The following is a 19,601-nucleotide window of genomic DNA, read 5'->3' as shown; positions in this document are numbered from 1 at the left end:
CTGTTAAGATGAATGACAAAGACACAGAGAATGAGGCAGGGACTTAACAATAACAACTGCCAGTTTCCTAATGTGCCGGACATAAAGCTTTAGGTTCTTATTTTTAGTGTAGATGTTGAGAGGAATAGTAAAACAGACACAGTACTGCTTTTTAGTTTTTATTTTCTTTCCGATTTATAAAATATATATAAATCCAGCTTAAAATAACAGCTCACTTTCCATTTAAAGCTCAAGCAGGGGAATGTAACACATGCTTAACCTCAACACATACCTTTATAGTGCAGCTGTCTCTGAGAACAGAGCGAAAGCTCCCCAGTGAAGGAGACTGTGGGTGTGATGCGCTCCTCTGTTTGAGTTTATGTTTGCTCTGGGCTGGCAGGAAAGATTGTTTGTGTTGCAACTTTTTGTACGTTTCCAAGAGCCCGAGGCAACTGTTGCGAATTGGATCTGTGAATGAATTCAGTTGAATGTTGTAGATTAAAATTAACCCACCATTATACAGTTACATTAATAATTGGTCAATACAATAAACATTCCCTTTAGTTAAACTGCAGGTGAAAGTATTGTTCCCTTTCTTTGATAAAGTAACAGTTCATAATTTTAATTCATTGTTACTGTAACAAGATTCAGATAGTAAAATCAAGTCGAACATGCGGCTATTACTAGGAGATGGTTAGCTGAGGTGTTATAAAAAATGAGAAGCTAGATAAAATAGCTAGCTTAACTCCAAACTAACATGTTTTTCCTACCTTGGTACCGTATATCTGGATTTAGTGGAAGTCCTGTGCTAGGTAATGGTACTTATGTAGGGCTTTTCTACTGAATTTGAGCCTTACATTCTACTGCAAAGCTCATTCACCTAATCATAGAAACCTATTCATATAGCACTTTTATCTATACCTTGAGACTGAGATTCAGCATCTTGTCCAAAGATAATTTGAAACGTATACTGGAGGAGCTGGTGACAAATATGCCAAACTTCAGCTTGGTAGACCACCTGCGCTACCATGTAAGCAACAGTGCAGAAAGTATAAACAACTTCTTATACAGACCCATGCTAACTGCTTATCCTTGTTTCTAATGTTTGTGTTACACTGAGCTAAAGGGCTAATCATAATTTCCAAAATTAAAATAACCTTCAATGTCTTGCATGAGGCCACATTTAGCTCCACTGCAGATTTTTATGGAAGTTTAGCCCCAATAACTAAGAGAAGTTTACACAGAGATGTTGAATTTTGCACGTTTTCCTTCTCTTCCAGGTTCTGACCACATTCGTGAGAAGGACGGTTTGTGGTCCGTGTTGGTGTGGTTGTCCATTATGGCAGCCAAGAAACAAGGCGTTGAGCAGATTGTCAGAGAACACTGGGCCAGGTTTGGGCGTAACTACTTCTGCAGGTAAACAGCTAAGTAATCAAAACATTGTGTATCTATTGAGGTTTCTCATGTGACGTCATGTGCACATTGCTCGAGATTCATCCGCTATATTATGGTGCGATGCAACCACACGTTGCTATTAAAAAAGGCTTATTCCCAAGTAGTTGATACTGGCTCCTGGAGGGTGATGTGGTATTGTTGTCAATGCGATAACTTCAAAATGAGACGATATATCATTTTCAAAATTATACCATGCAAACAGGTGCATGTACTAAAACTCAGGGGTCAGTTTGAATCTCAGTCACCTCAACCTTAAGAGGTCAGAGGTCAGTTTTTCTGAAAATCTTATGAATGCAATTTCTCAGAGCGAGTCACCTAGGATTTTGAAATTGATAACACATGTGCATCTACTAGAAGGCTAGGGGGCCGCACTGGTAGCCACAAGCATTTTCATGTTTGGTTTTCAATACTCGTAAACTTCTAGCCAAGCTGTAGTAAAACTTGACAAAGTGTGACACAGAAATAGAGACGATTTGCCTTCAAAGCAAAAGTTGTTCAAGAATCTTTTACTTTGAAAGTTAATGGTTCCTGTTTCCAGTTTGTGTTGCATTTTTACAGTTTCACAGCAGCTCAAAAAGTAGCTGGATGGTGTTTGTAGGCAAGCCTGTAACTTCCATTCAGACTACGGACAGCCCACGATGAGTGGTTGATAGATGATCACCGACTGGCCTCTAAGCTGGTGTGACTGAAACCTTATTCACTTGATCCTACAACGTCACTGTGATTGTCACACATCCAAAATAGCCTACAAGCTAATGCCATGTGGTTACCTCAAATCTTTTCTCACTCGTTTACTAGTTTTCGTCAGAACCTTCATCATGATTGTGTGAATACATGCTGACTAACTTCAGTAATAACTTCTCTTCACCTCGTCTTAGTCCTTACCGACCCCGCATATGCCTCGCTGGCTTTCACCTTAATCCACCCCCCTCCCTCCAGTCCTTCTCACTCGTTCTTATTTTAACTTCTCCCCTGTGAGAGGCACAGATAGCTGCCACAGTCAGTCTTCCCACTGATAGCTGCAGTAGTTTTTATGTTCCCACAGAGAGCTTCTCTAAACTGATGCTTGTTTCCCACAACACATAAAGTAGATGGACAGGTTATACAAGACGTGTCCCCAGAATCTCTGTGGTACATCTCTTGCAATTTAGAGCCCTTTTCGGTAACATAAGTAAGATGATGCGGCAAGAAAACTGAACGTACCTAACATAAGCAAACTCTCCCTTTTCTGCTTTCATGACCTCATTGAGTCTTACGTGTGTTCATAAATCTTGTGTGCATCTTATGATTGTCAGGTTTGACTATGAAGGTCTGGACCCACGTGCAGCCTTTTACCTAATGAGAGATCTGGAGGCAGTAATCTCAGACAAAGCATTCACCAGCCAGAAGTTTGCTGTAGGGGACCACATGTACAGCGTGGAGAAGGCTGACAACTTCGAGTACATTGACCCTGTGGATGGAACAGTGGCTCGAAACCAGGTCAGTGTAAGGAAGGCTGTAACAGCAGGATGTTGCATGACACGTTATTATTTGGCCATTCACACTACAGCTCTGACCCAAAGAAGCCCAAATGGGAATATACAGCCCACCATGGGAAACACTCCAGTAGATACGGTGTCTACTGTGGTGCAGCTCTTGACTTCGATCGTCCAGCTGCAGAACAAAGGCCAGCTGCCAGCATAAGCACCCTGAAAAAGGAATTTTTTTTTTACAACAAATTAAACGTCAGCTTCCGTTCAGCTCCCACAGTGCCACCACCATACCATATAAGGTTAATTACACACTAGGAGGGAATCCCAAGACCAATTTATAAATTGCACACAAGGGGAAAAAAATTCTTCAAGAATTTCCCAAATATGGGATAAATAAAGTGTTTCTTATCTTATTGTGGCCCACCAAAGCAGCCAATGCTGGATGTTCTGACAAATGTGAAATGCATGTAGTGCAAAACTGAACATGGTGACGACACAGGCATCACTACAGGTGAAGGGAGCACAGGTCAACAGGAAGGCAGAGTTTAAAAAGCCCTGGCTAACTGGCTAGGTGTTTTACATTGTGACAAATCCCACTCAGCTAATCTCAGGACCCGCTTCAACAACGGAGAACAACATGTCAGGTGACGCTGTGTGAGGCAGGCAGGACTGGACCCAAAGTGCAGACTCACAGGCAAGACTGAACTTAACGAATTCTTTATTGCTGAATTTATAGATACATAACAAAACTGAGAAGGCTAAGGGCAGACACTAAACCGACATACAGAGAATTATCACAACGCTCAGGACACACAGCAAGAAGGAGTTCACGACAGACACAGGACAAGAGACTGTCAAAATAAAACAGGAAGCACAAGAAGCACACAATAAGACTCAAACTGACTACTACATGAAAGACGAGAGAGCGAGGGACGAGAGAGACACACAGAGAAACGACTGGGAAAACAGGCAACTAAACTAGGAGACTGACAGGCAAACAAACATGAGGACAAGACTGACTTACCTGGGAGATTCTGAGGGAAGGACACAGAGACAAGGACCTAAAAGGGACCACATAACAAACAATACAACTTAAATTAGAAATACAGAAAAAGTAAAGAGCGGGAGAAAACGAAACCAGGAAACATAAGTCACACCCCTTCCCTGTCCCAACTCACCTGTAAACCAATCAGCATAGCATGAACCGACACATTAATTTAGCATAGAAGGACCTTAAGCTGTAACAAGACAGATCAGTAGATCCTTTTGTGCAAAAAAGTGCAAAAAAGATTGTTTTAAATAGTTGCCACTCAGGCTAGAGTTACTCTTAGAAGCTGGGTGCTATTAGTGTCCTGTTTGCTTTACTTATCTCTTGAACCTGCTGTTTCTGTTGAGTTGTAATTGTTTTAGTAAAGTACTACACATCACTCGTAGCACAGCGCATTACTTAATTACTCGCTAGAGAAAGTGCTTCATGACACTACTGTTTACATCACTTAAGTGTTGGATTCTTCACTGGCTTGGTGTCAGCATGCTGTGCGTGCAGATGCTTGCAAAGAGCAGACGTTGTGTAGAATGCAGCAGAATATAGTCGTTTCTGTCATGGTCTCAATTAGATTAAAAACAACCAGAACAACTTTGAAGTCATTTATTGGTTCCATTCTCCAGACTGGTTACCTTAAACTGAGATTGACAATAAGTTGACCAACCAAAAGCCGCAAACCTGTTTGTTCAACCCAACATCGAATTGCATTGCATTAGAAAAGTGACTGAAAAGCTGCTTCACATCAGGTCACACACTCTCTCTTCCCTTTGTTCACATACATGTACTCAGCCTGGTGTAAGCCAGACCACCCACTAAGCTTCAGTGCTGTCTGATCAGCAAGGCTCCATGTTTGGACATGACAGTCTATCTTCCTTTTGAAATTATAAACATATGCATACACGCACATAACATACATCATGTATCACTACAAACACCGATAACTCGCTAGGTTAATGCAACCTTCCTTCCTTCCCTTCTTTCTTCTTCTTTGTGTCTGTGACTTTCACCCAGCTGACTTCTCTTTCCTGCCCAGAAATTTGTGGAAATTTGTCAACACTTCTTAGCTTCCGCCCCACCTCACAAACACACAAACACACACACATTGTGCATTTTGGTGTGTACATCCGTCCAGTTGTCCATGAGCGTAAGCGTGAACACATGCGTACCCTTCCACTCCCGATCCTTGTTCGCACTTGTGTTTTCCACTCTGACCACCGGCTTCACCTTGTATATCTTAACGCCGTGAAGGAGTCTTTTGTTATCCTGCTGTGACTATTCCACTGTGTCACCATGGATACAGCAGGCCAACAGCTTTTTAGTCAGTCACCCCAAAATACTGATAAATCCTCAGCATCCCAGTCGCCCCAGTGAATGTTATTACAACACACATTCCTCCCAGGACAGAATTATATCAGCTGTCGTCTCACTTTGCAGTCTCTCCATTGCAAGTGTGTTTGAAGGGGGAAGAGCTGGCACACGAGAGACGCAAACACACTCAAACACGATACACAAATACACAAGACAAAGCTTGGGGGATTTACACAGCAGTGGCATCGCGGCCTTTTGTAGCTGGCTACTGAATTCATTCCACGTCGTCTGCATATCAGATGATGGAACAACTTGTGCGCTAAATGTAGATACTGCCTTTTGGATAATTTGGTATTATGCGAAATTTGTTTAGTAAAAAATATCTACCAACAAAAAGAAGCGAAGGTTTCTATTAAACGAGTAAGAAACTTGTCTTCTTTATGTTTGTGGTAATTTTTTTTAATCTATGACTGAATTTGATCAAATGTTGCTTTACCTAATAGCTAATGACTAAATGATAAAGATGACAGCTCATTAAAAGAATGACTTTGATTGTATCTTTAGCTAAGGCTGGCTGTGGCTGTATCTCTTAAGATAGCTATAGAATTAGCAGTGTCTTGATGGCTTTTTGACTGTAAGTGCCTCAGAGTGTGGAAAGCAGGGCTGTAGTAACACAAATGTTTTTGTTCTAAGATGTCCGCTGTTAGGCACACGTTTCAAGCACTTACACTCGGGAGAGTGTAGATAGACAGACTTTTTAAGATCAAGTCTGATCTACAGTTCTGTGTAAAGGCATTGTCTTTATTTTATTATTTTATCTTTTTTTTGTTTTTTATCTTTTATCTTTTTTTTTTAATCTTTTTAAAAAGTGGTTTTGTGCAATAGATCTTTATTATTTTCATGCTTTGTCTTGAAAAACAGATGATTTTTTTCCCCATTTGTTTAGTCGAATCTATTAAGAAATGCCACAGTTTCATAGGCATGAAATCATAATTTTGCACTTACAAGGTGATTCTAAAAGGACTATTAGAAACTTGACATATTTCATCCTTAAAAAGCCAGACCGTGTTCTTAAAAAAATCTGAGGAAAATAGATAAATGGAGGAACAAAGAAGAACTGCCAGGCGTGAAAAATGATCTACAGCAGATAAACAGTATCTGAAGATCACATCCTTAAGAAATAGGCAGAAATTCTGACAAAGGACCTTAGAGGGTCATTCGATCCTTAAGCTGATGCATCTGCTGTTCACTGAAGCCTCATCAGAAATGGTCTCAGTGGAAGGATGGCTGGGAAGAAGCCATCTTTAAAGAAAGGAAGCAGGGAGAAAAGACTGAGATAAATTACATGAGAATTTGATTGAAAATTAGTGGCAACAGGGATTATAGAGTGATGGATACAAATTTTTGGTTCACATTGTTGTCAGTGGAGGTCAGAGAGGTAAGAGGTAAACAGTGAGTGTCTATACCCACCTGTAAAACATGGTGGACGCTCTGTCATGGTTTCAGGCTGTAATTCAGTGAGTGGTGTTGAGGATCTTGTCAAAACTGATGGGATTATGAATACACAAAAGTACTATAAGATTCTGATTTACCGTGTAATGCCAGGAAGAAGGCATCAGTTTAGCAACAGCTTGACTTTTCGGCACTGATCTCAAAGACACTTCCTATGCAGGATAGAAAAACAGATAGTGGAACACTGTCAGTCATGGATTGGCCTCCTCAGAGTCTCAACAATACTAAAGCAGTGCAGGGTCATCTTGACAAAGAGCAGAACAAAAGGCAGCCAGCATCAAAATAAGAGGGCTGATGTCCCTCAACAAGTCTAGGGAACTATTCCTGAAGACTACTCGGTTTCGTTCACTATTACTTGCCCTTATATTATAGCCCATATGGCCCTGGCAATATGGTAATGTATGCTGATTTATCGCATTGGAACTGACAACAGGACATCCTAACTTCACTGAACTGTTTCAATAACTACAATAGACATATGAGGCGAAGGTAAATTTAAAAAACCCTAATGTGTTTATAAGAAGCAGTTGATTACGATGGTCAGTGCTGACTCGTGTAGATATTCTCTGCTGCAGCTCATTTCATGTGTGAAATCAAAATGCAAATGAAGAGCCATGACTTGTTTCCCCTCTTGTGTTAGTGGGACTTTATTGCTCTGTGCTTTCTTTCCCCACATTTCCACACCAACATTAATCCATGAATAATTCCACACAGTTGCAGAGGAACAGCAGTTGGCATGGATGCTGGAAGGTGGGAGGGAGGCTCAGACAAAGACCTCTCCAAAATCTCTAAGCACCTTTAGGCTGGTAGATGAACAAATGGATTGATAGATGAATAAAGATGAACACACATGCACGACACACATGAGTTATGGCTGGTATGTGCTCCACTCGGGGCCTCTGAGCTCTGCATTGGCAAGTGTTTTTAACAAGCATTAGTCAGCCTTCTGATAACTGCCACTCTATTGTTAGTGAGTTGACAGACTCACAGATAGAGAGACAGACAGCTGGACGGACGTCTCTGATTATCGCCGTCTCTCTTCACCTGGACTCTGGCATTTTATCCTTCATTCCCAGAGTGGTTCAGATATTTCCATTTAGTACTGCGTTCTGTAAACAATAATGCTGAGCCACAGTTAACTAATAGGCTCACAGCCATTTGTCTGAGACTGGCTGCTTTGGAACTGGGACAGTGCATCCACTTGACTTTTACTACTATACAAAACTCTTGTTTACTATAGTTGCAATAACATTTGTCAGTATCGAGACATCTAGTACAGCTTAACGCCTGAGGTGGGGATACTTTGACAATACAGTTTGGAGTCCTGTTTTTTCTCAAAACATGTTGCCGTCACCTCCCTTGAACTCTTGTACTCTAATCGAATAATGAAGGAGAGACTGTGGAATTCAGGACAGATAAGCGCTGTTACAGATGCATTAGTCGAAAAGTTTCTTCCTTACGTCAGTCAGCAGGAGATATATTTGATTGGTCCCAATGCAGTGATATCCTGGGATTAAGTTTGAAGAGTCACACACAGAGTTCAGTTATGAACCTTAGCGAGAATGTTATCTGCTGTAAGAGTCAGGAGATTCTTGGAAAGTGCAGCTGTAGTTATAACCTTATGCAACTTTATAGCCAACATCATTAGGAATGTGAGTGCGCTGCATGCATCAAGAGTACAGTTTGAATCATGCGCCAACAAAACACACAGTAACAGTGACATCTAGCGGATGTTTGCCTTTACTGCATCACTAATTACAGGACAATGTTTTAACAGAGGTCTGATGATACAAGATTTGTACTTTTGTGTGCTGTAAAGTCACACTGAATTTGTGCATTCAAATGATTTTTGATTTTTTTTATCCTATCCACTCAAATACATGACCATTTATTTGTCTTTTACTTTTAGCCATTTACTTGTGTTTAAAAAAATATGTTTATATAATTTTTAATATTTAAAAGAGAAAGAGAATAGTAAGTTAATGAAAAAGTAGACAAAAGTCAATTGATAAAAATTAAGAAAACAAATTTTTTTTTTGTTTCCAGGGTTTGAGGATTATCTTTAATGATGCGTCCCGCCTGGTGTTTCGAATGAGCGGGAGCGGCGGAGGGATGGGGTCCACCATTCGCATTTATGCTGAGAGCTTTGAGAGAGACCCGGAGAGACACAACAGAGAGACACAGGTACGCAGATGGGTTTGATGGGGTTTATGTACCTTCTTTTTGTGACATTTGTGCTTATATCAATTACTTCTCACCTTTCAGTGGAAAAATCCTGTCCTAAATCCCTTCAGGAATGGCATCTAGCCAAGGTTGAACATTTGAACCTCTTTGTCTGGCTCTGGGGCCTTTCTGTGTTTTAGTTTCCCTCTGGGTTCAATAAAGGTGCATGTGAGGTTAATTGTCCGAAGACATGGATGAGAGAATGTGTGCTTGTCTCTCTGTGTTTTCCCCTGAGATAGACTGTGACTATCCCAGGGTGTACCCACCTCTTTCCCCATGACAGCCAGGATGGGCTCCACCCAAATCACGATCCAAAGAAAATAGAGGACTGTATAGAAGTACTATCCTTATCTTGAACTATGGTGTGGCCATTTGTTTGCCATTTGTAAATTCTTCCAACATTATTAATTTAGCATTATTATGTCATCTTTAGCCAGTTTTACCACCGCAGGAAAGCTTTGTTGGCACACAGTAGCAGAAATGATGCTTCATAATGAGCTTTTTCAACATATTAAATGCATGATATGTATCTGTGTGATACACAGGAGATATTCTATCATTTGAATGTTTAAAAACTTTAATTATATACATATATACTCCTAAACTACTACTTAAGTCTGTGATTTAGCAAACATAAAATTAAATCGATTGTGGTTCAAGAGTTGGCAGTTTGTCTTGTAATCGGAAGGTTGCCGGTTCGAGCCCTGGCTCCGACAGTCTCGGCCATGGTGTCCTTGGGCAAGACACTTCACCCGTTGCCTACTGGTGGTGGTCAGAGGGCCCGGTGGCGCCCGCCAGTGTCCGGCAGCCTCGCCTCGCCTCTGTCAGTGCGCCCCAGGGCGGCTGTGGCTACAATGTAGCTTGCCATCACCAGTGTGTGAATGTGTGCATGAATGGGTGGATAACTGAATGTGTAAAGCGCTTTTGGGGTCCTTCGGGACTAGTAAAGCGCTATACAAATACAGGCCATTTACCATTTAAATAAAGTCCAAACTTATGTATGCAAGTAAGCATAATAACATAGATTAAATATATGCACAAGATGAATGGAGTAATATACAGTCATTGTTGGTACAGAATTTAAATAAGCAATAACCACAGCCTCTGTTTTATCCCAATTTGGGATAAAACAGAGGCTGTGAAATTCATCTTATTTCCAGTTGACATCATGTCTTTAAGCAACAAAGACTTGGATGTGGGAATTAGATGACTTCCAGGAGGAGGAGGAGGAAATTTAACAGGGATGTAAAGGAAAAATATTTGTGCTGCAGAGAGGAACAAGTGGAACCCCAAAAATAGGAATGAAAAGAGTCCATATTTATCTGGGTCCCTTAAAACCTTTAACATAATTATGAAGCAGTCGTTCCAAAACTTGTGACGTTTATAGCAGAAATAAAACCTATGGCTCAGATTGCAAGAGGAATAATGTTGGAATGTGTTATCTAGAAGTTGAGAAACAGACTCTATTTAATATCTTAAACCTAGCACACGGTGTACCATTGATCAGTCAGCCTGATTACAAGCGCCTGCTCCCAGGCAGTTTTGTTTTTGAGTATTCAGGGCCGCGACTTTTAATTGAGTCTAAAGGCCAGAAGACGGTTCGACGGCTGTTCAGCAGGGAACAGGGGAAAACACTCCTGCTGCACTTTATTTACTAATTGTTTACATGTTACTTCTGACATACTGTAATTCACTACATATTAGCAGAGTAAATACTCTGTAGTGATACAATGTCTAAGGGTTTCATCACTTGTTGTCTTGAGCTCACGTCTTCAGACAATAATTGATGAAGTATGGTTAAATTTTGATCCGAGGTTTATGTCAGGCTGAGCAGTTAAAAAAAAGAGGATACAGCATGTACTGTGGTTGTATTGTGATTATGTATTATAACTTTCATTCAAACTGTTAGATGACTGGCCTGTAGACTTTGGAGTGTTTAACAATGAAAGCTTGTTGTGTGGCTATGGATGTTTGGGATAGGTAGTGTACTTTAAACACTCCCGGGAGTTATAAAGATGCCTTCGCAATTTAGAGTGGTGTGTGTGTGTGTGTGTGTGTGTGTGTGTGTTCAGATTAACGACATTTCAATTCTGACTTTGCCACATAAAAAAGCAAAGAAAAGCAACAAAGTGTGTATTTGAGAATTACTTTTTAGTCTTTTATTATTAAAATGCAGGTGCGGTAATTCAAAACGTATAGGGCAGCATGAAGTTATGTCCCAATGTTACATCCCCCTTTTTATTCATGAAAATAGAAAATCCTCCTCGCTAAACTGCTGTTACGATAAGCATACCTGAACTGTGATTTAGCTGCTGTGTTTATTCAGCCAATAAAAATGTGTTATTTGTGGCATTGCACTGAACCCTCGGATTATCCATCATTAGATCATAAATTCAACATCTAATCATTCTGGCCCTTACCCAGCGCGCATGAATTATCAGAGACGACATACATGATTGTACGCCATGCTTACTCAGCTAGATTAGAGGGACAGATTTTATATACAAGATTCTCAGCCAAGCTAAAAAAAAGCCACATGTTTGTGTGCAGCCTTAGTAAAATCTGTGCTTTCAGTGTAATACATGTTTTTTTGCATGTAGCAGTTTTGGGATGAGAATATCATACAATGTAGAGTGTTGTGGAAAAGTCTTGAGATCACCAGAAAATGGTAAATAGATTTAGTGATGTACTTATAATTTCTTCAGGAATAGTTCTCCAGGCATCTTGAAGGACACTTTAAACTCTCTTTTGTTTTTCTTTTGTTCTTTGTCAATAATATTGAAGTTCAGGCTCTGGGGAGGCCAGTCCATGACTGATTGTGTTTTACTGTGTGTTTATCTATCCACATATGTTTTTACCGGACTGGGAGTATATGTCAGATCAATGTCATGCTGAAAAATGCATTTGTTGTCTATCAGTTGCTTTCCACATGGTACTATGTGATAGATTAAAATCTTTCTGTACTTTCCTGCATTTATAATTCCATGCATTTTGACAAGATCTGGCTGAAATTCAGTGTGTAATTTGGCATACCTCAGCCTTTTCTCCCTGTTTCCCTTCCTTAACAATGGCTTCTTGACAGCCACTCTTCCACTGAGACCATTTCTGATGAGGGTTCAGTGAGCAGTAGATGGATCAGCTGAAGGCTCAGATGCATCTCTCAGGTCCTTGCTGGATTTTTGTAAAGACAAGGTTTGGCTACTTTCAACCAAAATATAAAGAAATGAGGGGTGTCTCAAGACTTTTGCACGGCCCTGTACATGTCTGTTGTTTTCCATCACACAATACTGTTCAAGGTTCAAGGTCCAAGGTTCAAGGTTCAAGGTTCTTTATTTGTCACATGCATAGTTATGCAAGTATAACACACAGTGAAATGTAGCCTGACACGCTCCTCGACATGTGCAAAAATGGGGGCAGAACATTATATATATATATAGTATATACATTGGGTGAATGTGCAGTAGTAGCAGCAAGCAGGTGAATTCTGTACATTAATATGAATAGACATCTGACTATTTTACAGGATAGACAATATAAACATATTTAAAATTAAAGGAATTTGAAATGTACATTGTGCCTTGGTTTAGACTCTAAACCAGGACTCTCTTCCAGACACTCTAAACTTTAGAGTGTCTGGAAGAGAGTCCTGTCTCAGTCAATTATAGATGATGTGAGAGGGCGGGTGTGTGTGTTTAGGGCACGGATGGCTTGGGGATAGAAGCTCCTCTTGAGTCTCTCTGTCCTTGCCCGGAAGATGCGGAACCTTCTACCAGATTGCAGAAGTTGGAACAGTTTGTTGCCAGGATGGGACGGGTCCTTCAGTATCTGCGCTGCTCTAGTCCGGCATCTCCTGGTGTAGGTGTCCTGAAGCGGGGGGAGAGCAATCCTGCAGCAGCGTTCTGCTGTACGGATCACTCTCTGGAGAGCTTTTTGGTCCTTCACACAGCTGTTCCCGAACCACGATGTCATGTTCTGTGTGAGGATGCTCTCCACAGCGCCTGTATAGAAAATCCTGAGGATCTTTGGAGAGACCCTGAACTTCCTCAGTTGTCGTAGGTGATACAGGCGCTGCCTAGCCTTTTTGGTCTGGACCTGAATGTGGGCAGCCCATGTCAGGTCTGAGGAGATGTGGACACCAAGATACTTGAAGGACTGCACCCTCTCCACTGGAGCTCCATTGATGATAATGGGCTTGTAGTCTCTGTGCTGACCCCTTCTGAAGTCCACCACCAGCTCCTTGGTCTTGCCGACGTTCAGCTGGAGGTGGTTGTCCTGGCACCACGATGCCAGATTCTTCACTTCATCCATGTAGGCCGCCTCATCGTTGTTGGAGATGGCACCCAACACCACTGTGTCGTCAGCAAACTTCACAATGGTGTTGGAGCCATGGGTGGCCACACAGTCTGAAGTGTAGAGGGAGTAGAGCAGTGGCGAGAGGACACATCCCTGAGGTGCTCCTGTGTTGATGGTGATGCTGTTAGAGACGCATCTACCCACCCTCACCACCTGAGTTCTGCCAGTGGGGAAGTCCAACACCCATGCACACAGACGGCTGTTAAGTCCCAGATCCCTGAGCTTTGTGAACAGTCTGCAGGGCACTATTGTGTTAAACGCTGAACTGTAATCAACAAACATAGTTACCCTGTTTCTTGTCCACGTGGCTGAGAGTGGTGTGTAGGACGTGGGCGATGGCATCCTCTGTGGATCTGTTGGATCTGTAGGCGAACTGCAGCGGATCTGTGGTGTCTGGGATGGAGGAGGAGATGATGTTCTTCAGCAGCCTCTCAAACACCTTCATTACTACTGCTGTGCAGTAAAGGGTTCAAATTAACACTGACCCAACAGCAAACCTGTTAGTCATAATGTCAAGTTTGTGGGATGTTGTCATTATTTGTTGTCTCATGCTCACTTTGTATGCATTTTCTAAATGTAAAAATAAAAAAGAACCAGTTGAATAACCAAGTTAAAGCTCCTATAAAATCCCCTTAATGCGGATGTTGAAACAGTTTTAAAGGTCTAGACTTACGTAAGTCTAACTTGGTTATCTGCTCTGGAATCTGTTAACACGTGATGTCTATAAGTATAATGTGCCAACCTCGCACAGAAAAACTGACCAAAAAGCTCACGAAATTCTCAAGAACTCGACAGTAACTTAGTGTGAATGTGAAAGATTTAAAGGTCTGATTGAGTTTCGAAGCTCTGCCTTCAGCTCTCTTTGCTTTGTCTTCAGGTGGTGCTGGGTCCTCTCATTGCCATTGCCCTGAAGATCTCTAACATTCACGAGAGGACAGGACGCCGTGGCCCAAATGTAATCACATGAGCAAGTGAAAAAAACCAACCAACCAAAAAACACTCACACTCATATGCAAACACATGAAAAATATCCTCAAAGCACCTGTTACTTTCTTGGTTTCATCTTTAAAATATCTCTGTAGTTTCAGCCTCATTTTTCATTTCTTTTTTGACTCAGATGCTTACCGCTGACATTTGTCTCTCAAAAATAAAGTTAAAGTCGCATACAGTGTTCTCTGTTCTTTATTGACGACTACCATTTAGTGGATCAACGTGGCAGGCGTAATTATTGTTGTGGATAAATAATGAAAAAAGGTCGACAGCGAACAGATTATGAGCGTGCAAACTCACATTTCAGATTGCTCGAACCTATCACAGCATGTTTTCAACTATTTGACCTTTTAAAAATCTGAACACTTTAGTTAACCTTCTGTTTAAACTTTAAAACAAAATTAAATATTAATTTGCATGTATGAGTTGAAATTTGCATCATATTTGCCTAAACCGAGGCTAGTACTGCACCATAATACATACAGTATAAAGGCATACTGTGGTATAAATATGTGTTAACTTTATTAAAGCCATAAAATTAAAACATATTTCTTCTATGAATACTTGATAAGTAACCACAGTCATATTTCAAACCTACATAAGTTAAAAAGAAAAATGTACTCTCAACAGTTTTAGCTTTTATTCTTTAATTTAGGATTTGAAAATGTTGTATGATCATGTTTGAATTCATTATTTCTTTTTTTCTTTTTTTTTTTTAATCCAAATAAAATATTTGTGTGTAATTCTTGTCCTTTTCATTTAGTCAGATGGCTTTAAGGACAAAAAGAAAAAAACAGACTTAGTGAAATATGTTGCCCTTGGGTGTTTTGTTGTGCTGACACCATATATCAGGAGGTGTATGAATGCACGCTCTTTCGAGGAAAGAGCGTGCTTTTAAGCATAAAGTGTGTTGAAGTTGTTGTGTTGAGACAAAAAAATGAAGAAGGCTGATCTTTATATGGCCTGAATGAGACACGCAGAACTCATAAACAGCCTGATTGCTGTCTTTATCAGTTGAGGATATGCCAGTGGATATCCGTAAGGATGTGTTCACTCAGCCAGCCAGACATTACCAGCCAGCCATAGCAGGTTATTGCCCCATACAACAGTTTTATAGCATCAGGTGTTATTTCTTAAGCTGGACGGGGATAGGGGGCACTTTATCAACTTTAGACAAGTTGCTAAAAACACAATTTAGTTAAAATTGTTTAAGCTTTAGCATATTATAGCCAAAAGCATGATTAGAAAAAAAAATACCATCAAAAAATACCACCAATAGTGTAATTTAAAAAATGGCAGCAACCACTCTTTTCCTCTTTATATTGTGTATAAAAATGGGTTAGCTGCAATGCTGCTGTTTGTGCTCGACCGGCCTTTTTATTGGGATAAAGTGCGCCGTCAGTTGTAGTCTTCATGTGTTGAAATACTTTATTAGGACATCTTATAGTGTCATACACAGAAAGCATGTGCACATTCAGCAAAGGCAGAAAACATGTAACAGTCAGACAGTATTTTCAGTCACAGTATATTGTTAGGTCACACTAGTTACATAGTTACAAGTCACATTAATGTACTCAAAAGATCAGACAATAATTTACAGTGCTAAATAATAATTTGTTAGGTCACCTGTCATATAAACAAAAATATTTCAAAAAACTTGTTTAAAACTAAAAATGATAGTTTTATTTATTAGGCAGGTCTTCAACTTTGAGCTGGCACGCTGGACTTCTCTGAGAAGTCCAAAATATTTTTTTATTCAGAAATACAAGAAAAAGAACTGTAATTTGGCATCTTAATTTTAAAAAAAGTTCTTTAATATTAAATTTTTGTAAAAGAGCAAATTTTACAATTTATGGATAACAGCAAAAATTAATTTCAAAATTAAAAATACAACTTTGATTAAAGTGCGTGCACACACTGGTAGCTTAACTTGCAGAAACATAAAAAATGGTCTGGGTAATTACAAACGCTATTCATTAAGGAAGCTGTGGCATAAACCTTACATTGGGTAATGGCATAGTAAATTTGTTAAAGACTGCAAATTAAAAACCACTCATCAATGCACTCTCCATTTTCTGTCCATCTCTGCAAGATGATCTTGCAATCAGCAGATTAGACCACTTCATCCATTTTTTTTAAAAAGACAGCAAAAAGTGGATGAAAGACTTTAAATTAATGCGTCTTATAAGAAATTCATATGAAATGCAAAAATTTTGTAGTGTAAAAAGTGTAAAAGTAGCCATGTTGTTCAGTGTTTCATCTACACGTTCCAATACTGTTAACTGAAAAGAGGTTTTCAGAATTTCTGTGAATAGCCCAGCTGAATAAAGGTTAAATAAGAACTTCTGATTAACAAACAGCAAATATTCATATAAATTATGGTGGACTGAGATTCAGAGGTAATTGATAACTCAATGTTATTCTGTTTGCAATAGGCAGGGCATTTGTTACTCACTGTAGTGTAAATATTGTTAGAAATGTAATAAAGACATTTTATTTCCATGAACAAACAGACGATAAAGACAGTGAGCTTACCCGTTTGCTATGCTGAGTAAAGCTGATTCAACTCTGACAATATATCAGGCTTCAAAGATTAACCTTTAAAAACTAGTTTATGCATTTTCTAATGCATAAATCATCCAACACAGCAGTGGTTGAATGAAGTGCAGATAAAAGTAAGTTCTCCTTGTTAAATGAAACCTCGTCCACCTGGAGTAATACAACCATGCTTATCGGTCACACCAAATAATTTTTGCAGCTTAAAACTGGGGCTCATTCTGGCCGTACCCGTGTAAAGACCCTCAGGCCTGTTAGACGACGGATGACAGACACTAGGTTGTAGATTCATGGCAGAAAGATGATGTCAGCACATCTCTGCTGTCCATCTTTTGGCACTTGAGCGATCCAGTGACATAAAAACATTTCCAGTTGTTCTGGAACTTTCTCACTCAGCTTGGTGTGGAAGTCATTCACTTCTGCAATCTGCATTCCTTTTTTTCTCACAACCAGTCAGGCAAAAACTGTTCTTCCCTCAGTGTCCAGACAAGCGCTCCCTCAGCTCCTCTGCATCCATATGTCCCTGCTGAATACTTTCAACTTCACTGTATGGTGGAGGTTGCTCCCAGCTAAACCTGCAGTCTGGGGCCTCTGGGCTGTCCTGGCTGTACAACGGAGGAGCCAGGCTCATCAGCATGTCTGTGCTATCGACTATGACCATAAACCCAGGAGACGCATCAGGGCAGACTTGACTTTCTTGGGAATCTTCATATGAAGGAGGAAAAGAGCTCAGTCTGTAAGGGAAAATAGATAGATAGATAGATAGATAGATAGATAGATAGATAGATAGATAGATATTTGGTGTATTGTTTCATATATACAAACTAAGAATTGAGATATTTAATATATTTAATATAGGGGCTAATGTTATATGTACAATCATATGTACAATTTCTACTCAAAGAATTTTTATGGTACACAAACATTTTTTTCTGCATTTGTTTTTTGCATTGAATGCACACCTCTTACGAAAACACAGATTTACCTTTCAATAGTGAAGACCTGGATGTGTCGCTCGCGTCCAATTCTCTCGGTCTTTATGCCTGAGCAGAGGCCCCAGCAGACCCCAATGACCATAGCCAGGAGGCCACAGCCAATCATGATATACACAAAAATGACCCTCAGAGCCTTCTCATGCACGTTCTCCTGGGACACCAGGTAGATCCCGGTACACATCAACACAAGTCCCACAGAAGGCAGAAGAAAACAAAATAAGGACAACAACTGCTTCTTCACATTCATGGTCACTTGTTGCATTTTACTGCAGTCCTCTTTGTCTATTCTGTCCTGTGATTGAAAGACGCTCTTTCACAAGTAGCAATGAAGTATCTCTTCGGTACCTTTCAGGATGACATGAGTGTAGCCTTGCCAGTAGTAGAAAAATCCTGACTACGTTTGAGTACTGAACTGTAGCAGAGACTGTCAGCCTGCTAAAGCTGCCCTGCCTCTTCAGACATACGGGGAAGGGCCTGCCCTCCTCTCGGTTGTATATTAACACAGTATTATTCTAAGGTCAGAAGAATTAGAGCGATACTGCAAGGCAGACACACAGCCAGAGGATCGTCTTTTAGCTGAGCTCTGAAAAGACAACAACCAAAGCTTATTAGACAGGTATCAGCAGCGCATGTAGACAGGCTTGATTGGAGGAGAAGATGAAGACTCAGTGGTTACCTATTATGTAAAAATCTGAGTCACGAAGATGTGTAATGGTATAAACAAAAAAGAAAATGAAAAGCTACTTTTGTTCTTCTGAAACACCAGATAAAATAGTCCCAGCAAAATATCACAAAATAAAAGGAAGTCAAAGACAACAACAACCCTGTTTCTGAAACATTTTAAGGCTTTATAAGCTTAAGAAGGTTGTAAACCACTGATTTTCACTAGAACATAATGCATGTGCACACTTAGCAAACGTTCTAAAAAATATGATATATAAATACAAGTTAATTCTTCATAATTATCACATAATTATTGACTAACTAAGAGGTAGTGGATACAGCAGTTATTTCCTGATCCCTTTACATAGTCTACAAGTAAAAATGCACACAAAAAAGGACAGTACTCCTTCATATATTCTGCCTTTCTAAGTGCAGTGGCAGTTTTAAGTACCATTCTTAAGTTTATACCCCGCATGTATAGCATCAAGGACATTATTTAAAATGCCTGAAACACAAATACTGCTTAACTTTAAATGTTTTGGCTTAGTAAATATAGTTTTTTGTTTTTAAAAAATTACTATTTAACCTGCTCAATATTGGAGCCAAAAAATACTGGATACAGGCCAGTAGTTTAAGTGTTCTTTTTTGTTTTACTGTTTTGAACAAATGTAACAGTGGAATGAAACTGAAGAAAAAAAAGCTGTCTTTTAATAAAAATAAAGGTGGTTATAAAACCGACTCCATTTCGCGAAACTGATTTGTTTTACACACACATAAAAATAAAAAAGGTAATTTTCCAATAAACCTGCAGACCTGTTTTGCTTAACTGGAGAACTGATTCACATACTGAATATTCGTCACTCATGCGTCCGTGCTTGTTCCATGTCACTCAATACGTATTCATCTTTTATGTTTTTCCTCTCGTACCTCTTAAATCTGCTACTGGATAGATTGTATCCTTGAATTCTCTGTGTGTACTTTGGCCTTGTTGCTGACAACATCCTATAATGTTTAAGCCTATTATAAGAAAATGAAAGTATTAATTCACAT

The 19,601-nt window shown here is 39.8% G+C and overlaps 2 protein-coding genes across 2 annotated transcripts in view; one reads left to right on the top strand and one right to left on the bottom strand.

The window, feature by feature from the left end:
* Nucleotides 1–14,516, top strand: part of pgm5 (phosphoglucomutase 5) — a 29,819-nt gene extending 15,303 nt beyond the window's left edge. The window contains exons 8-11 of the mRNA XM_085294729.1: nt 1,260–1,395; nt 2,730–2,913; nt 8,818–8,955; nt 14,225–14,516. Coding sequence (XP_085150855.1) covers nt 1,260–1,395; nt 2,730–2,913; nt 8,818–8,955; nt 14,225–14,314 — 548 coding nt within the window. The 3' untranslated portion in view covers nt 14,315–14,516. The remainder of the gene's footprint in view (nt 1–1,259; nt 1,396–2,729; nt 2,914–8,817; nt 8,956–14,224) is intronic.
* Nucleotides 14,517–16,990: 2,474 nt separating this feature from the next.
* Nucleotides 16,991–18,363, bottom strand: LOC146562697 (transmembrane protein 252-like). Its single transcript, XM_085293145.1, has 2 exons — nt 17,879–18,363; nt 16,991–17,627 (listed from the first exon to the last, which is right to left on the bottom strand). Exons 1-2 carry the CDS (start codon nt 18,148–18,150, stop codon nt 17,369–17,371), a joined length of 531 nt encoding a protein of 176 aa, XP_085149271.1. The 5' UTR covers nt 18,151–18,363; the 3' UTR covers nt 16,991–17,368.
* Nucleotides 18,364–19,601: the final 1,238 nt, after the last annotated feature.

The sequence above is a fragment of the Mchenga conophoros genome, linkage group LG12, assembly GCF_057382185.1.
Source record: "Mchenga conophoros isolate Kocher_MC1m ecotype Shallow Benthic linkage group LG12, M_conophoros_male_GT1.1, whole genome shotgun sequence".
Taxonomy (NCBI): domain Eukaryota; kingdom Metazoa; phylum Chordata; class Actinopteri; order Cichliformes; family Cichlidae; genus Mchenga; species Mchenga conophoros.
The sequence above is the reverse complement of the archived record's forward strand: the minus strand, read 5'-3'. Positions and strand labels throughout refer to the sequence as shown.

Excerpts from the sequence above, each read along its gene's own strand:
- LOC146562697 (XM_085293145.1), bottom strand. The coding sequence starts at position 18,150 with ATGCAACAAGTGACCATGAATGTGAAGAAGCAGTTGTTGTCCTTATTT. Across the intron at positions 17,628-17,878 it reads CAGGTCTTCACTATTGAAAG|ACTGAGCTCTTTTCCTCCTT; the intron begins GTAAATCTGTGT and ends TTTCCCTTACAG.